The sequence below is a fragment of the Parasteatoda tepidariorum genome, chromosome 6 (genome assembly GCF_043381705.1).
Source record: "Parasteatoda tepidariorum isolate YZ-2023 chromosome 6, CAS_Ptep_4.0, whole genome shotgun sequence".
Classification (NCBI taxonomy): Eukaryota; Metazoa; Arthropoda; class Arachnida; order Araneae; family Theridiidae; genus Parasteatoda; species Parasteatoda tepidariorum.
Window position 1 is genome coordinate 64,491,582 of NC_092209.1, and position 17,816 is coordinate 64,509,397.

At 26.8% G+C, this 17,816-nt stretch overlaps 1 protein-coding gene across 1 annotated transcript in view; it reads right to left on the reverse strand.

The window, feature by feature from the left end:
* Nucleotides 1–17,402, reverse strand: part of LOC107443668 (metalloprotease TIKI2) — an 88,784-nt gene extending 71,382 nt beyond the window's left edge. Inside the window, exon 1 of the mRNA XM_043051304.2 lies at nucleotides 17,057–17,402. Coding sequence (XP_042907238.1) covers nucleotides 17,057–17,107 — 51 coding nt within the window. The 5' untranslated portion in view covers nucleotides 17,108–17,402. The remainder of the gene's footprint in view (nucleotides 1–17,056) is intronic.
* Between the last annotated feature and the right edge of the window lie 414 nt (nucleotides 17,403–17,816).

Sequence of the window (17,816 nt, forward strand, 5' to 3'; positions counted from 1 at the left end):
AATAATAAAGCTTTATGAGTTAATTTTTTTTCCATATATATTATTATATCTATTGATGTACGATAATTTTTGAAACTTTGAGATTATAAATTTTAATATCGCTACATGAGATTAATAAAAATATTAGTGTATGGAATGCGGCTATTATTAATAATCGCTATTTATTATCTTTAATAATCGGATTAATTAAGGGAAGTGAATGCCATTGCTTAGTTAATCCTAAATATTTTTTTTTTTTTAGGTGAGGTGTCACAGCTTTTGAAACTTATTTGTTTGGTATATCTTACACTAATGTTATGCAAACTAAGAGAGAGCGTCTGCATCCAAAGAAAACATGCAATTGACACCGTCTAGCTGTTTGAGCCAAAAATTACCATTACGCATGCATATTGTAAACCTCCTGTCAAAATGCGTTGAAATCATTACACTAATACTGAAACACACTAAAATTATAAATGTTTGACCCGAACATCATTGGTTATCATTAATAATAACTGGGAAATGTGATAATTTCTGATAAATTACTTTAACCGACTAGCTTGCATAATATTAATAATCACCGGCTACTACTAATAATAACAGATTAATTATATTGAACACTACATATATACTGCATAGGTTTAAGTGTGTAATAAGTATGCAAGCATATACTAAATAAGTTTAAAGATAAATTTATATTGGAAATCAATAAACTCAAGACCCAGAGGAAGGCCAGAAAAAAAGGAAAATTAGATGATATAACGAAAAATCTTAATGAACGTTACTAACTAGAAATGGAACGCTAGGAGCCGAAAGATTTATAACAGTATTGTTCAGCAAGCCAAGAATCCCAGCGGGCTGTAGAGCCGTAAAAGAAAATATACATATACATAGATATAATATTAAACATTAATTTTAATTAACCGTTAATTCCATGTTTAGGTGCATCTTTAAGTCATCAAAATCTTTCTTACCGTGAAATATACTACCGTAATCTTTACAGTTATTTTAAGATAATTATTGCTGTAAAAATTACGGTATATCAATTTTTCTTTAATCCGTAACATACTTGGGTAAAAATAGATTTTACGGTAAAAGTACCGGCACCCTGAGTGCAGTTACTTTTCCCGTAATTCGATCCGTAAATTTTTTACAGTGTATTCAATACTGCGGTTCAATTAAAATGATAAAAAAAAGGTTTATTCAACCTCTTTTTAAGGTTGCAGCAACATTGCACAATATTACAGATCTATGAAAGAATATTATGGCTCAACGTTGAACTGATTTTTCCTAGTAAGTGCATAAAACGATAAATAGAAAATAACATTTTCTTTTTCTTCTAAGGATATTTGCTGGCAACATTTATTAAAAATGTATCATGTTCAGCTTCTGTACAAGTTCTTTTCTAATTTAGTTGTGAGTAAGTTCCCCACGAATGGATACTATTTTTTTGGACATAAGATGAGTATAATCCATCTTCAAAGGTAAAAAGCGGATTACGCTTCCATTATGTGAGAAGTCTGAATAATTAAAAAGAGAACGCAGGGAGAAAAATATGTTCCATAAATGAATGATACCAGAAGTTAGTATATTGTAGGGACTTCACTCTGTTTGGCGTTATTCGATTTCTTTGTTTTATGCCTTGAACAGAGGTATTATAAATTACTAACGTGCTATAAATTTTAAATATAGTCATTACTCATTAAAACATCGTTTAAAATAAAAGCATAACACTAAAGCTATCATAACTCAATTGAAATAGCAAGTTCAATTTTAATTTTTGTTTATATTCTTTTATAATTTAAGAAGTTGTTTCAGTAAAAGTTTAAACAAGTAAATCATGACCATAGTACGTATTTGAATTTTCTCAGAACTCATTGCATTATTCAAATAATTTGTATTTACATTTAAAAGCTCTAAAACTAATACTGAGATTATAAAACTTTGTTCAGTGAATTAATAAAATTGTAAAATATTTTTAATATGAAAGACAGTTTAACTTTCTTCCTTTTTTTTAAAATAATCTCAGATCATTTTTACTTACATCTGCCCTACTATTAGATGCAAGCTTTTTAATGCTATTAACTAAGAAAGGTGTAATATTCATAAATATTATAATACAACGTTTTCTTTTGTCTTTTTAACAAGCATGTTGTTATTTCCGATAATTTAGCACATGTTTAAAACAGCAGTTAAAAAATTTGCGTCATTTAAAAATTATTTTAATGATTCATTCAAGTGATTAGTGTGACGTTGACATTTAATATTGATAAGTAAATGTACTCCATAAAATACTTGACAAGTTAAACACTAGACAAGATCCAAGTTCCAGTTTTTCTTTTGAAAAAATATTAAAAACAGGTTTTATTAAATGTCATAGTTTGCGTTTGGTTAAATATTTTTCTTACTTATAAATACCTGTCTACGTTAACTCCATTAATCTTATGTGAACAAAAAAAATATGTATATTAGAAAGGCATACGTCCAAATTAGAAAAACTTTTCAAAATTAGGATGAAAGTTTAAACCTAAGTGGGAGAAAAGTTTTAAATTCAATGAAACAAGTACAAGATGTGCCTAAATTATGTCCCTTCAGTTTTTTTTGGCAAATTTGTAAAACTTGTGAACACCAGCCTCATTCTCCCCTACTAAAGGTAAAGTTATACTGCCGATAATTTAACGTTTATTCAGAGACATTTCTGCAACTAACGGTTATGCATTTAAGTTTCTTTTTTAGCACAGTATACTAAAGCCGAAGTTTGTTTTCGATAGTTTCAAATCGGCTCAGAAACGTTTATGCTAAAACTACATATGAGTTTTATTTGTATAATATTCTAAATCCGAAGTCATAAAAGTAATAGTCAGTCGGGGTTTCAAAACTATTAAGATAACCTAAGAAATTAAAAAACGTAAAAAAAAAGGGTACACGAATATAAGAATAACATTAAAATTAAACATAAGAATTAAAATTATACGTGCCTTACATTGATAATCAATCAAAGGTATGTATGATCGCAAAATTAAAAAATACTTATCCATTTGGGGAGGGGCATAAACTATTAACTTTTACCACAATGACCATTTTTAGGTTCCTACACTGAGAATAAAAAAATATATTAAAAAATTACCAGAATATGATAAAGTTTACCGTGTTGCTGGGGCACTATGGGCACACAAATCTCAGTATTTTCATCAACGCTTTGATGATGATTTAGGTGAAATTAACAATAAAATTTTTAATTTCAGCAAATTTCTGGAAAACCGGTATCATATGAACGGAAAAATTACCGAATGAATATTTTAAATACCGCATATTTTGGTTTTATTAACCAGAATTAATGCTTTTTTTTCCCAGAAATGTTTATCATATAGTACGGTAATTTTACCGGAATTTTTTTCTCCTTGTATCTTAGTATATTAGATACCAATATTGACCGCACTTATTACCTTTTATCATGATACCAGTAGTACTCATTACTACAATTATTTAATACAACAATTACTTATTACTACAATTTACTTATTTTCTCAATAGCGTCCATAATAATCTGGCAAATTTTTTTTACAGAAATAAATAAATATTTATTATATCGTAGCAAATAAGTAATTCCATAGTTCAAAATAAATTGCTTTTTAATTATAATTTGGCTACATATTTATCATTTTATTAGACACCAGTATTTAGCCCATCTGATATAAGCACAGTTTATGCTGTTTCATTCTTGATCTTTATCCTTCAGATCTAAATCTACTACTAATTCTGAAAAAAATATGACCAAAATGACCAAAAAGCATTACTTAAGTTGTATTTTAATGAGGTAATTAATTATTTCAATCACAAGTCACATTATGCAGTACGAATTCCAGATTAAAGGCTGTAAAAAAAATTCAAGCAGAAATCAAATTTATTAAATGAAGAGTTAATTAAAAACCCGTTTATCAGAAACCATCCTTTTCTTAACTTTATTTTTTTCTTCCCAATCTTGTAATCAAAAAATCCAGTATCTCACTTTAGATGAAAGTCACGAAAACGAACGACAAAGGGTACGATTATCAAACGCAAAAGACTTGTGACTGTCATGTTATCGCCACCAAAGACTCCTTAATTACGGACATTTGAGGTGCTGTATATCTCACAAATGACGTCCATTAAAAGCACTGTGTGAGCGAAAAGTAAAAATAAAAAAAAAAGAGATTGCAAATCATTTTAATCTCAGATGGAATCTTCCGTTGATGAGAGGTATGAAACGTGGAGAATTAATGACTACTACTTGAGGAAAACGAGTTTTAAAAATCGGTTTTCGGGACATTTTCATTCAAATAATGTACACGAATATGTTATAGTTTTAATTTTATACATGTTATTAAATTAACCCGGAAATTGAGCTCGTTATACAAATAAAGTATGTTGAGTACTTAATTTGAGTTTGTTAAACCTTATTTGTATTCATTTCTTTTTAAGTATGAAATATTAAAGAGGAAGGTTTTGAAAGGTAATTTTGTTTAACCGTTTAAGCTCCAATGCTCCATTTTCGGAACATGTCTATTTTTCAAAATGGCAAAGACTGGTAATTCAATTCCTTCATTCTTTGTAATTATTCTGGAGTAGCTGAATATTGATATTAGATAATATGAAACAATATTTTTTCCGGAATTAAGAAATTACTTTTTTAAAAATTAGTAGCTGATAGTAGAAAAATTTAACTGAATTTATATGCAAACCTGAAACTACTTTTTCCTTTTACCTTTTTCATTGAGGCACACTGAGATAAAATAAGTATGGTTAAAATTAACAGAATGTGGCAAAATTTACCATGCTTCTGGCTCTATAGGTACATCAAAAAGCTAAGTAGTTTTTATCAAAGTGTTTTGACAACGATTTAGGTAAAATTAACAATAAAATATTGTTTTAAAATATGTGATAAAATTTCGAAAATGTGGTAAATTCTGGTAATTTTATCTTGATATTTTAGAGCATGGCATGAAAACCATTTATTCCATTAAATTAACTTTACAGTTTTGTATTTTTTTATTAAATGTGTGGTAATAAGAACTATAATTTTGAAAACTAGAATTTCCGATAAACCATTGTCAGCTATATGAGCGAAAAAATTACCAAAAGAATGGAATAAATACCGTATATTTTAATTTTATTAAATAGAATTATGTTTTTTTTTTCTTCACTAAAAATGTCATTACCATACAGTACGAATCACAAAAAAAAGAATGTATTAAGAAATTTATGAATTAAAACTCTTAAACTGTATTCATAAAAAGATAATGAGAATTCGTCCCACGTAAAACTATCTAATTTATGTAAATTAGTGTTAAATTTGCTCTTATCAGTTTTAATTTTTCAAACCTGATGAGTTTGATAACTGAGCCATAGTTGAAAATCAAAATTTCATTGAAAATTCCAGGAAAAATTTTTTGTTTGTTGAACCACCATTTATTCTAAGCAAGGAGAATCTAACAGCTCTTATGTGTTATACACTTTGGGTAATGATTGAGAGTTTAAGGATTCAGATTGCTAAACTTCAAAATTTTTACTAACTGGAGTTTGTTTTGTTGAGAAGATGTGTAAGATTAATATGCAACTAAATAATTTGATAGAATACAACTAAAAATTTGATGACATGTTGAACTATTTGGAAAAAAAAATATAAAAATAGATTCAATGTGTAACAATTAATTTAAGTGGTTCTCATATTTATATTGAATAAAGGTATATAATAACTCTTAGCATTAACATTACTCAAAAATTACAATACCCTTCAAAAACTAGCAATATCTATTAGATATTTTTACTTAAATCTTGATGTAAATTCAATTTGAAATTAAAAGCCGAATTTACCCAATCCCGTTTAATATAAAGTACTAAACACCAGTCAAAAACTTAAGGGTCCTAAGTTAGAATTCAATTAATTAATGAGAATTCAGTGATTAATTAAAATATTATACATTAAAAATTATATTTAGGATATTTGGATACTTATATATATTGGGATATTTCATATTACATCATATTTGGATACATATATTATCATAAGTATAAAGCGAAAAAAGACTTTTTTTCCTAAACACATATAAAATTTTGTGCAATACTATAATTATATACAAACAGATCATTGTAATTGCTGATGGAAAATTTAGGTATCATCCTTATTGGAAGTATTTTATCATTTATATCATCGAACCAATTTGGTAATTGGAAACCAGCAAGGGACGTCATCGTAAGTAAATCGTGGTATTTGTCGATTCAGAAACTAATCAAGTTCGACATACAACGCGTGACGTCGCTCACGGGTATCCAATTAAATCTGGTGCGGCATAATCACTTCACTTTTTCTTGAGTTGCAAGTACCCGATTGTAATAAAATGTTTAATAAAATTTTTCTTGATTTAACGCTATAGTTAAATAATACTTAAAAAAACATTAAATTCATCAAAAAATTATTATTATTGTTAGTCTAACTTTGAAAGTAATATAAAAAATGCGTAAAATGTAATTGCATACAACCACCTACAAGAAAGTTCTTGATGATGCTAATTTATTAAACTTTAACTTTCATCAAAGACAAATTAATTCTGTAAACTCTTTCTCCTCTCATTAATAATTTTGAAATCTTTTATTAAAAGTACTCTAAGGGATATTAAACATATTTTATAATTTATTCTAGAATGCTCGTTTTCCTCATTTTGAAGCGATTTTGCAACACTATTTTATATCAACACATAACGCATATTCAAAAGAGGAACTTTTTATATAAGCTTTTTAAGAAGTGTTTTCTGAAAGTTTATATCATTCAATGTATCGTTTATTTATTTATATATCATTTTATCAAATATTAACAATAGATGCTCATGTCAGACTTTTCAATAAGTTTTGTAGCAAATATTATATAGTCTGATTTTAACTATTTTCTCTTACATTTTTCCTTTAATTTTTAAAGCTTTCTGAAAAAATGCAATTAATACTGAAATTTTATAAAATCCATATTTTTAATTAAGCATAAATAAGTTATACAATGACAATAATTAACATATAAAGATAATAAGAGTTTTTATTTGAATTTTAGATTAAGAAAATCAACCTTTTTTGTTATTCTTTACTCGTTTGCAAACCTGCAAATATGCACAAGCCTCGATTATGCATTACACGGAGAAAAAATTTCTGGGGAAATTTCGTACTACACCATTAATTAAAATTTATTATACGTAATTCGAAGGACAGCCATCAAAACTTAACATCACCGCTTATTGAAAAAAGTAAAAGACGATGTCTTAAAAACTCACGACGTCAATTTTTAAATAAAAGTAAAAATACTTTTAAGTTCGAAATCAACTCAGAGATCAAAAATTTATTTTTTGCGTTAATTATCTATTTATTAAGATTTATTTAATAGATAGGTCGAATTTCACAAACACTAAATATACGTAGGGAAGCAAAGGTTTAATAATAAATCTTGCAAATTTAATAATATCAAGGCGATGTCGTACCAACAATGCTCTAATCATTTGGTACTTTAAAAAAAAAAGAATAAAATTTTAAGAATAATTCAGTAAAAAGATAACTATAATGATATTGTTAATCTTTTTAAGCAATTCATATAATTCTAATATATATATAGCATTACACATAATTTACCATTGTCTAACTTAACATCAAATACTTCATTCAGAAAAGCAATCTTTATAGCATAAAAAGGTTAAGAGTTCCATTCAAATTTATTGCATTCATCAAGACAATAGTTAAATTTGTCTTTACTATCCCCATTCATGTGAGCTCTTTCATCATTCAAAATCAATGAATGAAAATTGAATACTGATATGCGTAAAGTGTAAAGCCATGGCCTACATATTCCAAAATATGCATTCCTTCACAATCTTCCTCCACTCTGAGCAAAATAATAAAACATCCTTAAATGCCAAACTGTGAAGTCATTAGCATTTTTCTAGCGAAGATGACCTGATAGAATTATGAAAAAAATAATGAATGGAAGTTATATAAAAAAAGATATTTAATCGCGAATATCGTAAAATCTAGTTTACGGACCACAAACTCAAGGAAAAATGGTGCATTTTTAACAATTATGTGCTTAGACGCTACCTTCTCACATTACACTCTCTCAGCAGCTTCAAAGGAAAAATTGGAGAAAAAAAAGTTAATAAGAATCTTAGATCGGTGTTGTTGATTCGGGCATAAAAAAACTTCTAATAAGAATCGCTACCAGAATACTTTTATTTGCAAATAATTGCATCGACACATTCTCAAACTTCATTTTTTTTCATGTAGATATAATTATAAATGTTTTATTCTTCACTAAATAACAAAATAACAAATTCTTGTCGTAAAATGAGACAGGTAATTGCAAATATTACAGTAATTAACCCGTAATAAAATCGTAAAAAGTAATTGACAGACAAAAACCTTTTCTTACAGTAAGTCTTTAAAAGCTTCACGTAACATTTAGGAATTGATATTTAAATACCTAATCACTAAGAAGATATATACCTTTTTACTCAAGAAGATTGTTTTACACAACATCAAATATTTACGATAATTGAACAGTAAACTGAACTGTTGTGGTAAAAAGTATTATCACCCTGAGTGCAGTATCCGTAAAATCTATTTTAACGTAAAACCCGTTTTTACCGAATAATTTTATTATTTTCTTTTGCAGTATACTTATTTAATTACAGTGATTGAGTGATTTAGCTGTAAATACTGCAGTAAAAATTAAGGTAGATTAAATTTTTTCATTCCTGGAAACTTTATGGCGAAAGCGAATTTTGCGGTAAAAATTACTTTTACCCTGAGTGTTGTTTCTTTTATACCGTAGTTAGATCTGAAATTTTTTAGTTTGGANTTAACTTTAAATGAAATTATAAAATAAATATAAACTAATTTTATGATATGTTTATATTTAAAGTTATTTATATTCAAAGTTAACTAAGTATAATAATCTTAAAAGTAAACTGAACTGTTGTGGTAAAAAGTATTATCACCCTGAGTGCAGCATCCGTAAAATCTATTTTAACATAAAACCCATTTGTACCGTAAAATTTTATTATTTTCTTTTGCAGTATATTTATTTAATTACAGCGATTGAGTGATTTAGCTGTAAATATTGCAGTAAAAATTGAGGTAGATTAAATTTTTTCATTCCGGGAAACTTTACGGTGAAAATGAATTTTACGGTTTACTTTCACCCTGAGTGTCGGTACTTAATACCGTAGTTTGATTCGAAATTTTTTAGTGTGGAACACTTAAATGTATTTTCATTCTTCTATAATTTTTTTTTTTTGCGACTCCTTTCGAAGCTTTTGATCATTAATTAACTTCAAATAAAATTAACTTTGTGGCCATTGCTAGATCTCTGGGTGTTTTAAATTATGATATGTTATTAAAAATATTAAGATTGAAACTTTTTAGAAAATATTGAACTTAAACTCCTAAAAGGTAGTGTTGAAAAATTAATTGAAGGATTTGAACATTTTCGAGTTGTTTCATACGTAATAAATGCTTAACAAAATTAAATGTCGATTAACATTAAATTACTGAATCATTGACAATTATTTACTTATAATCTACAATGAATATTATGACATAATTTATTTATTACTCAAAAAGAAAATCTCGCACATTTAATCTACCTATTTATGCATAAAAATTTAAAATAATGAAAAGAAAAGAACCGCGCATTGAGAAAACAAGTATATTCAAAGCTACCAGAATGTGGTAAAATGTATCGTGTTTCTAGTTCTATCGGAGCATCTATAAGGTTGATAATTTTCACCCTAGTGCTTTGGTAATGATTTTGATAAAATGAACAGTAAAACTTGATTTTATACGATGTGATAAAATTTGGCAAATATGGTAAAATTTGGTAATTTTATCATGATGTCTTAGAGCATGGAATTAAAATAATTTATTCGGGTAAATTTATTTTTCAGTTTTCTATTTGCTACTGTATGTATGGTAATAAGAACTATAATTTTGAAAACCATAATTTCCGGTTAAATGAACACATAATTACCAAATAAATTATTCAAATAACATGTAATTTGGTTTTGTTAACCAGAAGTATGGGCCTATTAATCAGAAATGCCATTACCATACATTACGGTAATTTTACCAGAATATTTTTATTCGAATATGGAAATGGGAGATTTATAAGAACTTGAAACAGAAAAAAAACTTTTTAAATCTATCTTTTATTTATACACGAATAATTGTACTTTCGTAACTGATATATAAGTTATGAAACTCGGAAAATAGTATTTAAAAGAACCGCTTCAATTTAAACCCTAATATCAGGTAAACTAGTTTATGACAGAAGAAATTGCATGTGGGATTCAATCTGAACCCTAATAACATGTAAACTAGTTTATGACAAGAAATTGCATGTGGGATTTATTTTGGCACTCTATTAAGATTATAGCAAAGTGCCTATTACAACTGCGTGTTTCGATGTTTAAAAAAACAGGTTTAAGCAGTCATAAAAAGATACTAATAAAAAAATTTCAATTTCACAATACCACCATTTTTTGTTCAAAAATACACAATTCAGAAAGTCAAATGTCAGACTTTTCAAAGAAAAGAATTAATAGCCATTCCTCATTTTGAAACAAATACGAAAAAAAATATATTGATGTAAATTTTTTCGTTACAATGTGCTAATTTTCTAAAAAATAAACAGCTTCGGTCAATTTAAAGTCAAGCTTGGGGGAAAAAATTTGACTGCTATTTTTTTCTTCTTTTCTAATCTCTTCCTAAACAAATTGTAATATATTATTACCCTGCTTTAGTATTTCATCAGCTTTTATTTAAATCATTTTTTTAATCAGTTAACCAAAAACTAGACAATTTCGGAGTACTGTTAAAAATTCCGAATCGAATTGCGATATAAATTATCAACATACTGGGTGCGTCATCCGTAAAATCCGTGTTTGCTGTAAAATACTGTACCGTAGTTTTTACAATAATATTTATTTAATTAGAATCATTTAGTTTAAAAATTACGGTATATAAGAGTTTTGTTCCTTAGCATATTGCGGTTAAAACGGATTTTATGGTAAAAAGTATCGGTACCCTGAGTATTTTTTATCGTAATTTTAACAAGAATTTTATGATTTTAGTTTTTTTTCCCTATACAAAATTACGCAATTAAGGTAATGAAACATCAAACTTATTTATAAAAAGCATTAATATCCATTCCTAATTTTGCAAATAATGTAAAAAATAAATAAATAAAAGTAAATATTTGAATAAAAAAATTAATTTATGGAAAAATAAATAGTCTTCCGTTTTCACCTAAACTTTAAAAAAAAAAAAAAAACTTTCTCGCTTTTAATAATACTTTTATTACAAGGTAAGGATAACGGTAAACTGCCCGTCTAAATGGTTCAATATGTTTTAATAAATTAAGTATACATTCAAAGCATTATTATGAAAAAAGTTAACCGAAAACAACCCATTTTCGTATAATAGCCTTAAGCATTTCTACTCGTAATATTCAATAAGAAAAGTCTTTTTATAACTTTTTCTTATCCCCCCCCCCAAAAAAAATGCAAGTTAAGTATTAAAATTTCAAACTATTCAACGAAAAAGCAAGTCTCCTTTATATAAAATTTTAATTTCCAGAAAAACAAATAGCTTCTATTTAAGTTTAGTTAAAAAATTCAACAGTTACCCTTCGTAATATATAATGTTCACTTAATTGAATTCTTGTTTTCTTACCTTAAGCAAATACTTTATTCATGTTAGTCTAACACGTCAATTTCAAAAATAATTGAGGGTAAAATGAGTTTCTTTACAGAGTTAATTTTTTTATTTTACCCTCCCCCTTAGTTAAGCATATTTAACCTTCAAGTTAAATGATTTAATAAATGGAGAGTGGATACCTATAATCAACAAATTTTAATTTCTTCACAGCAGGCTTTACTTCAAACAGCTGTGCTTTTTACCAGGGCAGAACAAATATTAATCGTAGTGTATTAAAACCCAAAGCTCGTTTAATGTTTAATTTTGTTTAACTTTCGAACTTTATTAGCCAGAAAGAGCTCTTTTTAACATTATTCAAGCATCATTAATTTTTGTTATTTTGTTAAAACATGTTTTCATGTATTGGTTCAGATTAAATCAGAAATGTAATGTTCACATTAAAACAACCATAAGACGAACTAAAAAAAATCCTTTTTTTCTTATAAATTTAATATTTGTCGGGTAGTTTAAATATTGCATAGTAATATCGAAAAAAAAATATAAAGAAACAATTTCTGAAACTTCGTTTTTTTTTTATTACAGCACTTAGCATCCATGCAAATAGTATTGGGGAAGAATCAATCAATAAACTTAGTTCGAGTATCAAAGAGCAACTACAGTAAAAGTTACAGTACTGTAACTTTTTTTTTTGAATTCGAATTGTTACCTGAAATGAACTGAAAAGAATTCAATTAACTGCATACGTATGAACCAAGAGCAAAATTAATAAACAAACCGACCACCCTGAATAACCTTTGATCTAATGATCGGTCGTATATTTAAAATTAAATTTCTCGATCGATTTCAGTCAAATTTTGCATCTTGCCATTTAAGATTACATTATTTGAAATGTTGTAAAAATTGTATATCTTACAGAACAAAAGTGCTTCGAATATTATTAAATAAAATAATAAAAAATATCTTCTAACGTTTATATTTTGAGTGGAATTATCTTTGGAAAAAAGAATTTCATAATTGGGTACAAAAAGTTTTCAACTTGCTTAAAATATTCTCGAGATATGGCGAAATACGTATAAGGTAATATTAACATTAATATGGTTTTTCGAAGTTGTTTCGCCAAGGAAAATAAAACTTTGTGCCATTAAATTCTACATTCAATTCAATTCAATCCAAGGAAAATAAAAAAAGTCACTAAAATATTTTACTTGTATTCTGATTGAAACAAATTTTCTCTTCATTGGATATCAAACTAATTAATTGCCTTCCTGTCATTAAAATTTTAGGATGTTTAGTTTGAAAAAAAAATTTAATCGTGATTTTACATGCAATATTTTTGATTTTTATAAAAAAATAATTATGAATTTGCTAACTTTGATCAAGGTGCCTTTTTAAACAATACGTAGATATGATTTATGTAACCACCCATCTTATCCTATAAATGTTAAACAAGAATAAAAATAGACCTAAAATAAATGAAGATATTAATTTAATCATATATTTAAACATCCTTTCCAGATTAAAAGAGGATTTTAGTGTTTTCCTCATGTACTTAAGTCCGGGTCACATAAGATATCACGATTATGCTAATTATTTCCTTATAACTGCATTATGCCGAATGAAGGTTGAAGTAATCATGACTACGCTTTAAAGTAAATAAAATATTTTAATTAATTAATTGATAACTATGCATTACAAACCAGCAAATAAATTTTTTCTTGTATTTGTGCAAAACAAAAAAAGCTTATTCTGAAAATATTTTTTATTAATTTTTTATAATCGAACTATTTAGAATTTTAATTATTGTTATCCTATATTTGACCTACGCCAATTATTTTAATAACTTTTAAAGACAAATACTAAGTTGAATAGAGACTCAAGTTAAATTTTTTTGGTCCTATTTCGTACAAAGTAAAAAATTCTGGTAAAAATTACAGTACTGCATGATAAGGTCATTTCTGATGTAAAAAAAGAAAATAAAAATCATTTTTGTTAATAAAGCAAAAGTATGTGGTATTATCTTTTTGTAAATTTTTCCGATCATATGATACGGTTAACTTTTACCTATGAATCTTGGTCATCAAAATTCTTATCACTACACATTTAGTAAAAAATACAAAACTGAAAAGTAAATTTAAACAAATAAATGGTTTTTATGCCATACTCTAAGGTATCATAGCAAAATACCAAATTTTACCACACGTACCAAATTTAATCACATGTTATAAAACCATATTTTATTTTTAATTTCACCAAAATCCTTACCAAAGCGCTTCGGTAAAAACTACCGAGCTTTTTGATGTTATGTTCCCTTAGAGCTGATAAATTTTACCATATTCTGCTAGTTTTGACAACACTTTTTTTTTTCAGTGTAAAACTTAGGTTTCAGTTTATCGGTTGGGAATTTTTAAAATATTGTTTGGAGCAGTTTTCCTAGCAAAGTTTAGTTATCTTAAACAAATTTTTCCTTAAAAGATGTAGAATAGAATTTTAGGCATCAATACTTTTTTAATAAATTCTAATACTTATTAGTACGTAAAATAAATATATGGTGTTACAAAATGTTTACTTTTATTGAATACTTAGGATACACGAATCCTTCCTAAAAAATAAATGTGGTCAAAACATTCTTATTTAATGTTTAGATGCAATGCTTATCAATCAAGTTCAATCAGTTTGCATGAGTAACAAAAACGTCGTAGTAGAAAATTGTTTGAACCTTTGATGAAATTATTAAAAGATATCAAAACAAAAAAAGCAGCCGAAGTTGCCCATGAAAAGGTGAATAAATATACGAGTGGTATAAGAGATTCAAATGATGTACGAAATCCCATTTTCATGAAATTTTGATGATGACAGTAACTTTTACCATGAAAGGAAGAAATGTGTCACTTTCATTGTGTCACAATATTTGAGTAGCCACAATGATTAACTATAAAAAGCTTGGATAATAAAACTTTTAATTCTACAATTTTTACAAAGATTGTATAAGAAATAGTATACCAATCGTATACTATTTCTTATATCCATGATATAATTTAATATACTATGTTATTAACATAGTGTAAATTTCCAGATTAAATTAATGCAAAAAGTATCAGTACTCAGCGTGCCGTTCATTGTAATCGAGACAAGTTACGAACTAAAAAAAATGCGATACCGTAATTTTTACAGTGATAATTACCATAAAATCACTGAATCACTCCAAGTAAATGAATAGTACTATAAAATTACTGTATAATATTTTACGATAAAAGAAAAGAATTTAACTGTAAAGCGGATTTCTAGATGATACATCCAAAATGTCGTTACTTTATGCCTTATTTTGAACCAGAATTTTTTATAGTTTAAGTTGTTCGTGTAATTTATATATTTATTAGATACCGGTTCATCAAGACAACAATAAATGTCAATATTTTTTTTTAACAAGACTATGACTGTAAAATTTTATCTAACATTTCCCCAGATATTTTATGAAATGAGATTACTTATTTTAGGAAGGAATTCCTACAATTTTATGCATAAATTTAATATTAAACTGATTAGGAAAAAAGAAATATGCATATTTTATTAGTCAAATATGGAAGTTATTTATTGCGAATAATTTCATAAAAATTCGACACACTAGAAAATATATGCAAGTAAAAAACGTAGCATTATATACATATAACATTATAAACGTAACATTTCAACATTTTAAAATTATTTATGAATCTTAGATTTTTTTAAAATCCCTCAATAGCTTCCCATGAGGTCATTTGAGTTATATATGATAAAAAGCCTGGAAATATTACTTTAATAATGATGAAATTGGTCTATAAAAACCTTTTCTTGCTATCTACGAAAGATTATTGAGGTTATTAAATAGCCTTGAAAGATTTTTAATCGTGGGGTTATTAGTAAATAAAGGATCACATAAAATCCTGATTAAATTAAAAAAGAAAGCGAGCTTTAAAAGTATCCTTTACAAAACTTCTTACTATTAAAACCTTTCAAGTAGTAGCACAGAAGATTCGGACTTATCCCTTTGACGCAGATTTGGACACCTGTGCCCCTTTCGTATATTTTTTCACACATTCCAATTCGAAGCAAAAATATATTTCGGTAGTTTTTAGCTATAAAAAAAATTCAAATAGTTACTAAAAAATATTTTGCTAGATTATCGGAATTATATTTGAACTAAAATAAAATCCAAAATATCTAATATGAATTTTTTTTTTTTCATTCATATATTTCATTTTTTTTTTATTCATAAAAATTTATCAATTGATCATGTAAATTAAGGAAATTGAACTGAAGAATAACTGTTTCTCTTAGATCTAAATAGGTGCAAATTTGAAAAATTATTGCTTGGATTACTTTAACACAGAAAAAGACACCAGACCAGTGTTTCATGTTGTATTTCAAAATCATAAATTATTAAAATGTTAAGTACAATATTTTTCACTTATTTTGAACTAAATAATACCTAAGTAAAACATTTTTAATGTTGATTTTGAGAAATCATTTAGGAATTTTCTAAAGGAGCAATGACAGTTTGTTGAAAAAAGTTCTTTCAATTCCAACTCTTTTTTTATTAATTACATTCGAATTTCTGCTTAACTCATATTCAAATAATCATTCGAAACCCGATTTCTTATTTTCTTTAATTCTGCAACGGCTAGATAATATTAAGAAACTTAACATAATATGAAGAGAAACAATTTTTTCAGAAAGTATTTTTGTGTGGAATTCTTTATCACAAATTAAAAAGATAATTTTGAAGTTGCTATCCAGTTAGAACAACAGATTAAGAATAACAAAGCTTTTAAAACTTACCATGAATAATTATATAATGAGAGTTTTTAATTCCATGTTTAAAGCAAAAAGGAAGACAAAATCCTCTTTTTAGCAATTTTTTCATTCAAACATTACCGCATAATTTCGAATACAAATTTTCCCTTGCTTGAAAAAACAGACGATATTTTAAAAAATTTAAGACACAACAAACTTCGTAACCGTTGGAATAAAATGAATCGTCTGGAAAAAAAGTCTGAATATCTTTATACGCTCTTAACTCTGAAAAATTAATTAAAACTTTTAAAAGAACATTTTATTTATTGACTTTTAAAAAATTATTAAGGATTTTTTATAAAAAAGAACAATGGTTTTTCCCGTAGCAAATCATATTTGGATTGTGATTCAAAAAATAAATAATAAAAAAAAAACTTATTGGACGGAATTGTAATTAACAAAAGAACTTTTTAAACAATAACTTTCGATGAATTCTTTTTTTTTAAATGAAAAAGATCTTTTTAAAATCAATTTTATTTTAAAACAACAAATTACGAGCAACAAAACTTGGAAAACTTACCATGAATAATGATATGATGATAAAAGTTTTTAATTCCATGTTTAGAAACATAAGGAGGCATCAGCCCCCTCTATTTTGCACATCTTCCATTTAAACATTACCGCAGAGTAACGAAAACAGACATTTATCTGCTTAGAAAGACAGACGATATTTGAAAAACTTTAAAACACAACAAACTTCGTAGACGTCGGAATAAAATAAATCGCTTGCGTCTTTAGAGAGAGTTGTAGAAGACACGTGCTTTTTTCAACTGTAACCGAAACCTACTCCGTAATGTAAACATAAGAAAGCGGCGGAGAGTAGAGAACGCAGAAATGTTTCTTGTTTGGAGGATGAGCACGCTTTGAACGAGGCCGCCGCAACGGAAGAAAGGGGAAGAGTTGTAGTATCTTGAGATGTGTTGCGATTGGCTGCGTTTCCAGGGCCCAGTCTCGTGCCATCCGTCAATCACTTATGAATGGTGAGTGACGTCGGCATTTTGCTTTTGATACGTGACTGATACGAAAAGAGAACTACTGAAAACAAAAACCGAAAAAACATTTAATTTGCTATCTCAGGCTTTCTACATTCCAAAGAACAATGTAGTAGTCTTAAATCGATATTTATAAACCGAAAAAATACATAAATTAATATTTTTCTAATCAAAGGATAACTGCGTAACACACCAGAAGCATGTATTACTGTCAATACGATCGCATACCAAGCATTTTATGGGAAATAAACGTTTTCTATTTTTAATTTCGGAAAATAAAAATTATGA